Source organism: Apaloderma vittatum, unplaced genomic scaffold, assembly GCF_000703405.1.
Source record: "Apaloderma vittatum isolate BGI_N311 unplaced genomic scaffold, ASM70340v1 scaffold14301, whole genome shotgun sequence".
In the NCBI taxonomy this organism is placed as follows: Eukaryota; Metazoa; Chordata; class Aves; order Trogoniformes; family Trogonidae; genus Apaloderma; species Apaloderma vittatum.
In genome coordinates, this window is record NW_009699720.1 from 19,084 (window position 1) to 32,229 (window position 13,146).

The 13,146-nt window shown below is 39.2% G+C and overlaps 1 protein-coding gene across 1 annotated transcript in view; it reads left to right on the plus strand.

The window, feature by feature from the left end:
• REV3L (REV3-like, polymerase (DNA directed), zeta, catalytic subunit) overlaps window positions 1-13,146 on the plus strand; it is a gene marked incomplete at its 5' end in the record, with an annotated part of 65,194 nt that overhangs the window by 16,993 nt on the left and 35,055 nt on the right. The window contains 4 exons of the mRNA XM_009878511.1: window positions 2,564-2,703; window positions 6,320-10,517; window positions 10,890-11,863; window positions 12,276-12,358. Coding sequence (XP_009876813.1) covers window positions 2,564-2,703; window positions 6,320-10,517; window positions 10,890-11,863; window positions 12,276-12,358 — 5,395 coding nt within the window. The remainder of the gene's footprint in view (window positions 1-2,563; window positions 2,704-6,319; window positions 10,518-10,889; window positions 11,864-12,275; window positions 12,359-13,146) is intronic.

Sequence of the window (13,146 nt, forward strand, 5' to 3'; positions counted from 1 at the left end):
TGAGGCATGTTTTCATTGCACATAACATTCCTTGAGACAGTGCCGTGCCCATTGCCCTTTTTGTATCACTGCGCACCTGTGAATCTGGTTTTTCCTCACCTTTATACTTGACAGGTGCAACAAGATCTCCCCTTAGTTGTTTTTTTTTTCTCAAGGCAGAATATATCCTGTTTCCTTAGCCTCTCCTTATACATCGTGTGCTCCAGCCCCTAGTCACCCTGGTGCTTCTCAGCTGGGTTAGCTCCAGTTTGTCAGTGTCTATCTTGTACTGGGATTCCCAAAACAGAGCACGGTACTCCAGGTGGAGCCTCAAAATAGCTGATCCTGGCTACAGCCTGGCAATTGCAGCCCAAGGTGCAACTGGCCACCTTTGCTGCAAAGGAACACTTCATGTTCCGGTTCTGTTAGTTGTGCTTTTCCAAGTTTTGGGAACATAGGAGAGGGAGAATTCACTGAAGTGATGACCGCTGTGTACCTAGCTATTCCTCTTAGTTAAGTCTCTCTTCCAAGTCAGGCTGCTTCCAGACTTGAGTTAGTCTGGAAATTATATAACCATATCTGAGCCTTTTGTTCCTGAACTAATAAACGTGACTTGATCTCGGTTGGCTCAATGCTGAGCATATTTAGATGTCTGTGGTGTTACGATATATTTAATTCATGCTCTGATCGAGCTAAGCAGATAAGAGTTCTTAAAAAATAGACTATATTTAGATTATTGTGGATTTTCCTTCCTGTAACTTTAAAACCTTTGTATTTCACAGAATCACAGAATGCTAGGGCTTGTAAGGGACCTTGAAAGATCATCTAGTCCAACCCCCTTGTCAAAGCAGGATCACCTACAGTAGGTCCCACAGGAACTCATCCAAGAGGGTTTTGAATGTCGCCAGAGAAGGAGACTCCACAACCTCCCTGGTCAGCCTGTGCCAGTGCTCTGTCACCCTCATGGTGAAAAAGCTCTTCCTCGTGTTTTTGTGGAACCTCCTGTGCTCCAGCTTGTATCCATTGCCCCTTGTCCTGTCATTGGATATCACTGAAAAGAGCCTGGCTCCATCCTCCTGACACTCCCCCTTGACATATTTGTAAACATTTATGAGGTCACCCCTCAGCCTCCTCTTCTCCAAGCTAAAGAGACCCAGCTCCCTCAGCCTTTCCTCATAGGGGAGTTGTTCCACTCCCTTCATCATCTTTGTGGCCCTGCGCTGGACTCTCTCCAGCAGTTCCCTGTCTCTCTTGAGCTGAGGGGCCCAGAACTGGACACAATATTCCAGATGTGGCCTCAGCAGGGCAGAGCAGAGGGGCAGGAGGACCTCTCTCGACCTACTAGCTACTCCCCTTCTAATACACCCCAGGATGCCATTGACCTTCTTGGCCACGAGGGCACATTGCTGGCTCATGGTCATCCTGCTGTCCACTAGAACCCCCAGGTGCCTTTCTCCTACACTGCTCTCCAGCAGGTCAGTCCCCAACCTGTACTGGTACATGTGGTTGTTCTTTCCCAGATGCAAAAATCTACACTTGCCCTCACTGTATTTCATAAAATCTCTCCCTGCCCAACTCTTCAGCCTGTCTAGGTTGTGTACTGCAACACAATAATGTAACAGGTACTACACAATAATGTTTTGATACATCAGGCTACTAGGACAGATTATTATTATCTTAAAAATAAAACCTAAAGAAACAAAAAAACCCCACCCAAACCTCAGTTTCTATTTATCTGAATAAATATTATTCAGATATATATCTGAATAAATATTATTTTTCCTATTTATCTGAATTTCTCTCTTGTGGCCACAGAATATCTTACTTCTATGAAGAATTATGTCTACCTCACACTTTAAAATAAAGACAAAGAAATCAAATTCTTAAGTGCTTCTAGAGTTGTAATATACTGGAGGATTTGGGGTTTTCTATATACTTTTTTCTTTTTCCCCATATAAATCCTTGCCACCTTAAAAATATTCATAGAAACTTTCTTTGTAGATTTACTTTTCTTTTCCCAGAAGATTTATAACTGTAAAAATGGCAGTGTAGAACAGTTAACTTAGTAAAAACAGCTTAAGTTTTAGTAACAGCAGCTTCTGAATGTTCAAGGAGGGATGGAAACAAACATTGCTTTGGTCGTTGTGCTGTAGTTAAGCCTGCCAAGAGAAAGAGTTGTTATAATACAGCGAAGATTCCTTTAAAAAAGCAAACATCTGTTTGCTAAGAGCTAAGCTGAAGTAATTTTGCGTAGCTGGTTTGGTCTTCGAGTTTCAAGCACTTGCAAGCAATGAAATTAAATATCAGTAAAACTGAAGTAAAACTAAGCATCTAAATGCCTTCTCTGTAACTTCTTAAGCTGTCTTTGTCTGCTGATAGACTACCACTGCTGCCTCTTAAAAGGGTAACACTGAATAAAATTTTCAGTTTCTCAGTGAGAAATGTAAGAATTTTTTTGTTTATTTCCCTTTGTGCCCCCAAATTACACAGCCATATAGCACCACACCCCTTTGAAGTTCCCTGTAACTACTGGCGTGTTTTAAGAGAAGCACTGTGCCTTAATTAGTTCCTTCATTTTCTCTAGGTCAGCTGTCAAAAATATGCATCCAAGTTCAACAGAAGAGGATTCATCTTCGGAGGAAGAAATGGAGTGGAGTGGTAACAATATGCTTCTAACTAATCTCTCTATACCTCAGTTAGATGGGACTGCAGATGAAAATGGTGGTAAGTAAATAGAAATGCAGCTTTGGAAGTTGAATTATTACCTGGGTCATAGTTTGTTTTCAAATCAATTTGCTAATTCTTAAATGCGCTAATTATTTTCAGTTCGTGTTTTAATTGTAAGGAAATGCCCTCAACAGATTGCAGAGACAGGCCCTTAAAATCTTCCTGATAAGCCAATAATATTTTACTCTCAGTGCCCTCTACAAATTACTAGAATCTGCTTTTCCTATTCTATTAACGATCCCAAACAGGGCATTGTTTAATTAGTTTTATGGAGAAGATAGTTACCTTGTTGGAAGGGGTATTTTTCTGTTACTATTTGTTACGTAAATATGGTGTTAAAATTAATGATTCTGTAGGATCATTTGTCCTGCCATGATTTCACTGTAAATAGTAAATGTAATATTGTGTAAATTTAGATGGTTCTTTGCTTTGCAAGTGTTTGCCACACACGCCAAAATATAGTGAGCCTTTGTTTGAGCCTGTGTTGCATTCAGCAGACTATATATTTGCATCTTGGGATTGCATGAGTTAAAACTATGCAGTGGCAAAGCCAATGCATAAAAAACTGTCTTTCAAAATCTATAAAAAAATAAGATAATCTATAGTGATATCGCTTGTCATCTCTTTACAACCTGCTGTCTTTGATCAAGTAGCCTTATTTAACAGACTGCATGCTTTGAGGTTACACAAATATATGAATGTTATTATTTGTTTCATTAAATTATCTGCATATTTTGATATTTATAAAAGTCTATTGAACAGAACAATGTAAAATGTATGGATCTTGTAGAAAAATACATGTATCCATATCCAGGTTTTTTCAGTATTAGGTTCACTCTTCTTGGTCTAATCAACAGTAATTGTTCTTTGTTTCAAAATGTTTTACTAGTCATACTTCATTGCTTTTAAAATTTGAACTTTGTGGTTAATATCACTTTGTACAGAAGCTTCTTTGTTAATCCATAGTACAAACTCGTTAATGTAAAATCTTGCTTGTGCTCATGCATGTATCTTATTTCCTATTATTACATTTACTCTTTGGGGCAGGAATGTAATCCTTTACAAAATTTCTGTATTAGTTCATATCTCTTGAAGCAATTTGACAAAAATAAGAAGCATCATATTTTAGTATACAAAATACATAGGTCTTAATATATATATTAACAATTATTTATTAGACAAAATGAGCTCTATATATATATATGTATGTAGATGACCACAGCTATTCTTTTGTGTTCACTGTTTAAAGCATGATTTGCTTTTGCCTTTGCTTTTGTAGGTATAATGGTAGGGTTAATATGTGACTTGATATGCTACTAATATGATGCGGTTTTGCAAAATATAATTGTAATTTCCTTATTTGCAGTATGTTGTAATTTAATGTAAAAAGGGGTGCTTCTGCCTAATGAGGCTGTATCTTAGATTGTTTAAATTTTAGAATATTTTGAGTATATGAAGTATCACATGCAGAAGAAGAATGTCAGCTTAGAATGAGTTTATTGCTGTGAACTTTTACTACAGCTTCTTACAGTAAGAGGTACATTAAATTCAAAACAGATCTCGATCCAGTTCCTCTGAATTATAAAATGCTTCTCCACACATGAATCTGTGTCCATAACATCTGACTGACAAGTATTTTCACAATTTTGGTATCTGAATAGTTGGGTATCTTCCAAGTGTTTGTTGACACCTCACTAAACTCCCATTTTCTTGGTTTTCAGCTAATCATCCTCATTCTTTATGTGGACTCCTACCCTCAGAGAATTGTAGGCAGCATCTCCCAGCTGTGTTTCACAGCTCAGGGATGCTGTGCGTGCATTAAAAAAATGTTATTAGAAACAGATTGAGACTTCTTTTTATTTTTCTCACTCAGCAACAGATAAATTGCTGAGATGAAGGCAGCATAAATGTAAGATAATGCCCAAATTGGTTAAGACTTAGGCTAAAAACCCAAAGAATCACCTGTCCAGTATGACAACATGCAGCATGTGCTTCCAGGTCATAAAGCACATTTCGGAACTCCTGCCCCCTTCAACATTTTCACTACAGATATGGACACATGAACAAATCACTGTGTGCCAGGAGCTCTGTGGTAACTGCTTCTTTGCAGAGGAATAAACTCCTTCAGATTACTTGGTGTTTGTTGTAGTTATGAGCAAGCACACAGTTGCTGCAAACCAGCTGCTAATTTGTCCCTTATCAGCTATCTGTCCTGCAGTAAATGTGGTGAAAGTATCAGTGAAAGGAAAATTATCCCAGATATTGTGTGATGAGTCTGCAGAGACAGTTACCACAGCACATGTTGGTCACAGATCTGTGTGGGAATGTTAATGCCTGAGTATGAACTCATGTACTAACTCAGCAGCACAAACTCCTTGCATAAACACCTGAATGGGTGGTGGATTGCTCTGCTTTACAGAGTGCAGCAAACTACTCGTGCTTCGTGTACAAGACAGTTAATACAAAGCATAGAATCACAGAGTGTTCGGGATTCTAAGGGGCCTCTGGAGATCATCTAGTCCAACCCTCCTGCCAGAGCAGGATCCCCTAGGGCAGCCACACAGGAACACGCGTTAAGGCAGGTTTTGAAAGTCTCCAGAGAAGGAGACTCCACAACCTCTCTGGGCAGCCTGTGCCAGTGCTCTGTCACCCTCACAGTAAAGAACTTTCTTCTCATGTTGAGGTGGAACTTCCTATGTTCTAACTTAAACCCATTGTTTCTTGTTCTATTGCTGGGCACCACTGAGAAGAGATTGTCTCCTTCCTCTTGACTCCCACCCCTCAGATATTTACATACGTTAATAAGATCCCCTCTCAGCTGTCTCCTTTCAAGGCTAAACAGTTCCAATTCTCTCAGTCTCTCTTCCTAGGAGAGATGTTCAAGTCCCTTGATCATCCTCGTAGCTCTCCATTGGACTCTCTCCAGTAGGTCCCTGTCTCTCTTGAATTGGGGAGCCCAACACTGGACACAGTATTCCAGGTGTGGTCTCACCAGGGCAGAGCAGAGGGGGAGAAGAACCTCCCTAGACCTGCTGGACACACTTTTCTTAATGCACCCCAGGATCCCATTGGCCCTCTTGGCCACAAGGACACGTTGCTGTCCCAGAACCTCTTTTTTCTTTTGAGAACTATTGCAAAAACTGAAAGCACTTGCCATGTTGTAAGATAGTCCTTTAGCTCTGCATGCAATGACTTTTCTATATGGGAGAGGTCATCTAAGTAAGTTGTATTTCAGAGCCAGTGACTGTGCATATTTCTTGGGGACAAAGCAGGATACAAGCTTTTCTAGAAATCAGTCTATTTATATTTAGCTATCTGAAAGTGATTCTAGAAGCCTTCTTTCAGGAAACCAGCATGAAGTCTTTGGCAGTTTTATGCAAGCCTGCCGTTTAGGAGTGACTAGCAGAATGGCTGAGACACAAATACTAAACGCGATTTTGAAAGCAACTTGCACTCGGGGTCTGTAGTTGTCATGATCATAAATACAATGTGATTTCTAAGAGTTTTGTTTCCGGATGGGTGGGCTTTCAGGAAAATGTCGTTAAAATTATGAATGACCTAGGTTATTTTTTTACAGGAAAACTAGAGTAAAATTGCTTGTCTTCCATTTCAGACAATCCTTTGAATAATGAAAGTTCTCGAACTCACTCCTCCGTCATTGCAACAAGCAAAATGTCTGTAAAGACCTCAATCTTTCACAAAGATGCTGCTACGCTAGAGCCCCCATCTTCTGCTAAAATTACTTTTCAGTGTAAACACACAAGTGCCCTTTCTAACCACGTTTTGAATAATGAAGATTTAGAAGACCTCTCACAACCAAACACAGAAACAAGACCTGAACTTTCAGTCCATTCTCTTACAAAAGAAAGCACTTACTCAGCAAAGTACCCAACTCCGTTCAGCAATAGTACCCATGCAGAAAACTCTCACAAAGAAAGTAACAAGAAAGATGCTCTCCCAGTTCCGTCATGCGAAAATAATATTTTTGAGTATGAAGATGATATTTCATCAGTGAGCAGACAGATACCTAGTAGGAAGTATACCAGCATGAGAAAGGCTGAAAAGGATGTCTCTTTTATGCATGTAGGACGCCACATTGGTGACAGCATGTTGAATAAAAACTTATTTAACTTTTCTGATTTGAGCCACTCCAAAGGTAAAATGTCCTCTGAAGTAAATGAAAAATCCAGCGGTGCAAGTATAAATAGCTTCTTTCCAGCAACAGTTACAGAAAATTGTGAATTGGTGTCTTGTTCAGGAGGCACTCGAACTGTGGTACATTCACTTGAAAATAACACTGATGAAGGTGGCCTTAATAAGCTTAAAATTAGGTATGAAGAATTTCAGGAGCATAAGGCAGAAAAGCCGAGCCTCAGCCAACAAGCAGCACATTATATGTTCTTTCCTAGCGTTGTTCTTTCGAATTGTCTCAGTCGACCACAGAAGTTAGCTCCTGTGACGTATAAACTACAGCAAGGCAACAAACAATCCAGGCTGAAGCTGAATAAAAAGAAACATAGTTTTATCAATCACCAGGAGCCTGCAAATGTAAACGATGTTGCTTCGGTGAAGGAAAGCTGCTATATGCAAGGCAATGCTTGTAGTAACATTCCTGATAAAGACAGTGCTTTACCTAGTGACTTAGTTCAAGTTCCTCTTGAGGCTTTTGAAAACAAAATGCCTACAAGTACTGCTAATTACACTGATTGCCAGTTCGCAGATGGATCTCTTGAAACTGAGCAGTCATTTGGATTATGTGGAAATAAATATACGCTCCGAACGAAACGGAAGGTGAATTATGAGACTGAAGACAGTGAATCAAGCTTTGTCGCACACAACTCAAAAATTAATCTACCTCAACCGATAGAAAGTGTTGAAAGTTTGGATGGGTCTCAGAAGTCTCGAAAGCGTAGAAAACTTTCTAAAAAATTACCACCTGTTATTATTAAATATATTATCATCAATAGATTTAGAGGGAGAAAAAATATGCTTGTTAAACTAGGGAAAGTAGATTCTAGTGAGGAAAGAGTAGTACTCACAGAGGAAAAGATGAACTTATATAAAAAGCTTGCACCTTTAAAAGACTTTTGGCCAAAAGTTCCTGACTCTCCTGCAACCAAATATCCTATTTATCCACTAACACCAAAGAAAAGTCACAAAAGGAAAGCAAAACATAAGTCAACCAAGAAAAAAGCTGGAAAACCACAAAAAACAGGTAGTAAAAATATTAAAAGAACTTTATCTTTCAGAAAAAGAACTCATACAATTCTTTCTCCTCCTTCACCATCCTACAATGCTGAAGCTGAAGACTGTGACTATAACTATAGTGATGTTATGTCTAAGTTAGGTTTTCTTTCTGAGAGAAGCACAAGCCCAGTAAACACATCTCCCCCTCGCTGCTGGTCTCCAACTGATCCAAAAGCAGAAGAAATTTTGACCAACCTGGACAGAGAAGCTTTATTTAGTCGGGGGCCCAATATGTACAACTGCAAGACAGTTAATTCAAGCGTAGGAAAAAATAGTCGAGCGAAAACTCAGGTTAAGAAATGTAAAAAGAAATTTGCTAGCCCCACTGTATCTACCAAGAAAAAGAAAAAGATTAATCAGGCTGATAAAACAGCAGATGACGGAAAGAAGAAACCCCGAGCAAAACAAAGACAAAAAACAGTGGAAAAAGCGCCCTCCAGAAAGCGCGTTGTATTTAAAGATGAAAAAGGAAATACTCACTCTACTGCAGAAGTAAAGTTTGTGCTGAAACATCAAGACCTGCCTGAGATTTCTTATAACTCTGTCAACTTGCAGCCACTTCATAACCGGAAAGACAATCCTTTTCCTGGCTATTCAGCAGGGTATCTGCCGTCAGCACAGCTCCCTTCCGCAGCAGATGCACAAGGTAATTCATCAGGCGTTTTTCAGTCATTGATGGAAATTGATAAGCCTGTAGATGCACAGTGTTTGCCTGCTCCACGAGAAGACCTTCATTCATCTTTCACGTCTACTGCCGTGGCACCTGGAAGGGAAGTACCAAAAATGAGCTCTCAAAGGCCCAGGGCTCAGAGTGCTATATTTAGAATGAAGGATTCTGCTCTTATTCAAAACATATTTGATCCATCAAATCACTCAACTCAGGTAACACAAAATGCATACATCTCAAACGATAAGACTTCTGCAAAAGCAGAAGAGATAAAAAATTTGCAAAACAGATGTTTACCACCAGCTGGGAAATTAAATGAAGCTCATAACTCTTTGGACACAGCAAAGACGGAGCAGTTACGTGCTGCTAACTATTTGCATTGTAAAGACAATAATCAACAGCAGATTTTTTGTTTACCAGAGGCATCCAAGCGTTCTGATCCTTGTTCTTCTGTTCTTAAGTCGTCTGAGGAAAGCCCTGGGCCACTTCAGTTGCCTAAGAACTGTTTTGTAACATCTTTGAAGAGTCCAGTGAAACAGTTAAACTGGGATCAAAACCAGAGAGGATTTATTTTGGATATGTCACATTTTAAACCTGAAGCAGTAAAACAAAGGTCTCCGTCAGAAACAACCGTGCAATCGAAACCCATCTCCCAGTATAAAAACAGGACTATAGTGGCCCCGTCAGCTTTCAGTGAAGGACAGTCTGGCCTAGCTGTTTTGAAAGAGTTGCTCCAGAAGAGACAGCAGAAAGCTCAGAGTGCAAATATTACACAGGAGCCCTTACCAGCTAAAGCACAGCTGAGCAGGAATATACCATGCCCTCTTGAACAGAATAAAGCAATCAAGAGGTCACGGTCAATCACATCACCAAGAAAATCTCGTGCTCCCAGGAGCACAAAACCTAAAGAGAAAACACCAAAACTTTCAAAAATGGAGTCTTTAAGCCAGCAGATCACTAGTCGCATTGATCACTCTGTGTCTGATGACAGCCCCATTTTCTTTTCAGATCCTGGTTTTGAAAGCTGCTACTCACTTGAAGACAGTTTGTCTCCAGATCACAATTACAACTTTGATATTAATACTATTGGGCAAACTGGATTTTGCAGTTTTTATTCCGCAAGCCAGTTTGTCCCAGCAGATCAGAATTTGCCCCAGAAATTCTTGAGTGATGCAGTTCAAGATCTTGGTTCTGGACAAACAACAGAAAATGACCTCTTATCTCATAATGACCAAAAATCTGAGGAAGAAAAGCAGCATTCCTCAAGCACAAGTAAATGGATACGGTCTGGTGCCCTGAGCCCCGAGCTTTTTGAGAAGAGCCTGCTGGATAATAATGAGAACCACTGCCATAGCCAACGGAGGAAAAATGTTCATCCTTCAACTTCTAGATCCAATTCTATTGATACCTCTTGCACACAAGAGGCTGAGGTCTGTTTAAATGAAAAATTCAAATTGAATAGGAGTACAGTAAATAAAGAGAGATTTCTTAACCTTCCTCAGCCAACTAGTTCAGACTGGATTCAAAGCCACATTAGAAAAGAAATCACTTTTGAACCCTGTCAACCACTTGATTCAGTTAATACCTCTTTTACATCCATATTGTCTTCTCCTGATGGTGAACTTATAGATGCAGCTTCTGAGGATTTAGAATTGTATGTTTCGAGAAACAATGAGACGTTAACTCCAACTCCAGATAGTTCGCCAAGATCAACCAGTTCACCCTCACAGTCAAAGAATGGAAGTTTTACACCTCGTACCGCTCACATTCTTAAGCCTCTCATGTCCCCACCCAGTCGTGAAGAAATCATGGCAACTTTACTGGATCATGATCTCGCAGAAACGATTTATCAGGAACCATTTTGCAGCAATCCTTCAGACGCTCCTGAAAAGCCAAGGTACTGTGTTAAAAGCATTTCTGTCTGCATATGCTTGTGATTGTATTAAAAGTTAATTTATTCCTGTAAACACTTTTATACTGTTATGTGACATAGATGCATGAAAGATCCCATCTGGTATACGTGAAGTTGAAAATCACTTTACTTCCAGTGCAGGGACACATTTTCATTCACGACACTTTGTTTTCTTATTGCTTGGTATTGTAGTAAATGGGAATGGGCCTGCTTGTTTTGTAAAAGAAAGATGCTGCCCACAGGAATTGCATACTGAGAAAACTAGGTATCAGAACTCTGCTCTTATGTCCTTGTCTTGAGGACTACCTGCAATGCAGTTTAGAGCAGAACAGATAATTCAAACTATTTTCTTTACAGGGAGATTGGAGGACGGCTTCTCACAGTGGAAACTAGACTTCCAAATGACCTGCTTGAGTTCGAGGGAGACTTCTCATTAGAAGGTCTTCGACTCTGGAAGACTGCATTTTCAGCGATGACAGAAAGTCCTAGACCAGGGTCTCCTCCTCGTTATGGTCACTCTGCTGTTAATAAAAGAGAAAGTAATAGCCATAAATCTAGTGAAGACAAAAAAATAGTCATAATGCCATGCAAGTGTGCTCCAAGCCAACAGCAAGTTCAAATATGGCTTCATGCCAAAGAAGAGTATGAACACTTCAAGAAATTGCCTAAGAATCATCCTGCTGAGCTGGCCAAGGTAGCTGAGAATTTCAGCTCTGCAGTATTGTCTGAAGAGAAATCTATAGAAGTAGTAAAAGCAGCTAAAGATTTAAATTTATCTAGCCTGGAAGATGTGCCTACAAAGAATTCTCCTGCTTCTGTGGCAGAAGCTACAAAAACACAAACCAAGGAAACCTGTGATAGGTCTGTAAGCACTACAGGACCTTCTATAGATACTAAAAGTGACATAGACTCTAATAAAACTCCATCTGAAAGCAAGACACTTGTTGCTTCAACACTAGAACGTGAGGAGGAGGAGGAGGAGGAAGATTATTATGTCAATTACAGTTCACCAGATTCTCCGGTACTTCCTCCTTGGCAGCAGGTAGCATCTCCAGATCCCAAGCAGTCCAATTTAGAAGACGCAGAGCGTAAAAGTCAGGATCTTATTTTGTCTTCTGTGGAAGGAGATGATGTAGCAGTACCTCTTGGAAGTGCACAAAACTCTCCATCCACCCAGGAGGGCATTAGGACATCCTTTGACACGTCTCCATTCCCACTTAATGAAAATCCTGGGAATTCTGAATCCGCTTGCCTACATAGTACGCCCATTGTGCAGAGAAAAAGCCAAGATAGAATCCCTGAAGTTCTTGAGTTTACTCCTTTATCCACAGGTAAATACTTTAAGTGTTTCTAATGATACACAGAAAAAAATCTGAATATGATATTATTTTTTTGACATAATGAAAAAAGAGTTATGTCTCTACAAATACGTATTTTAAACTAGTTTAATAATGTTGTTAGAGTAACTATTGAATTATGAAAAAAGTCTAGAAGCAGAACACAGTTTTGATTCCTGATCTAGTCTCTAGTATCTGAACTCTGAAATGCTGATATCCATAAATATGTATTTGTAATAGTTGTGCTTTAGATTGGACAGAGAATAAAGTTGTATTTGTTTATACATATATATATAAAAAATATTTATAATGTCAACGAAATGCCTCTGGTTGTTTCTGGCATGTTGTTTAATGTCAAGACAATATTATTGAGGCTAAGCAGTTTTATACTGGTATATGTTTACAGAACCAAAAGCCCAGAAACTCAGCCACAAGAGAGGAAATAATACAGATGGTCTTCGAAGAGTACTTCTAACGACACAGATGAAGGTAATTGAGATTTTATGTGCAGATGTATTTTTATTATGCTACAGATACACGTCTGCATTCTGTCTGCTTTGTTTTCTCTTTTACTGTTAAGATCTTAAAAATAACATTTTAAATGGTAGGGTGCAATTGCTGTAGAATCAGTGTACACTCAAATTTAGGAAGAAGAAATCAGTTTAATTTGCAGGAGGAATAAAAACTTGGATATCAAGAGTATGTTCTGAGATGCTAATGAAACACTAAGGAGACACTAAGGATGTGGTTTTGCTCTTTTAGTTACAACATGATTTTTAAGTTCTATTGTGATTTCCCTTTTATATATTTGTGCGTGTGTATGTACACACGGAGATGTGTTCATTTATGTGTCTGTGTGTATGTTAGTTCTGAGACAATGTTCTAAGCCTTATCCGAAAATGTAGGCAGTGTACTGGTATTCACCCAGTTCAAGTGGGTACTTAAGTGTACTCTTAATTCATTGCCTTAAAATGGTGACTTAAACAGATTTTTGATTAATTATAGCTCAGGAGAAAATAGATTTGCTGGTTCCCCTGTCCTTTCGCTTCTAAGAAAGCCAATATGTATGGGGTTTGGGGGGTTTGCGTTTGGTTGGTTGGGTTTTTTTCAAGTATTTCAAACTGCCTCTTGCTTTAATGTGAAGTTTTGTTAAAATATTCCTAAAAGGCAGAAAGATACAACTATTGTTTCCCTGTTGAAAATGACATGAGGAGACAGTGAAAGCTTTTAGTAATTGCTGTGTAGCATTTGTATTTTCATAAATTTGTATTTAGTGT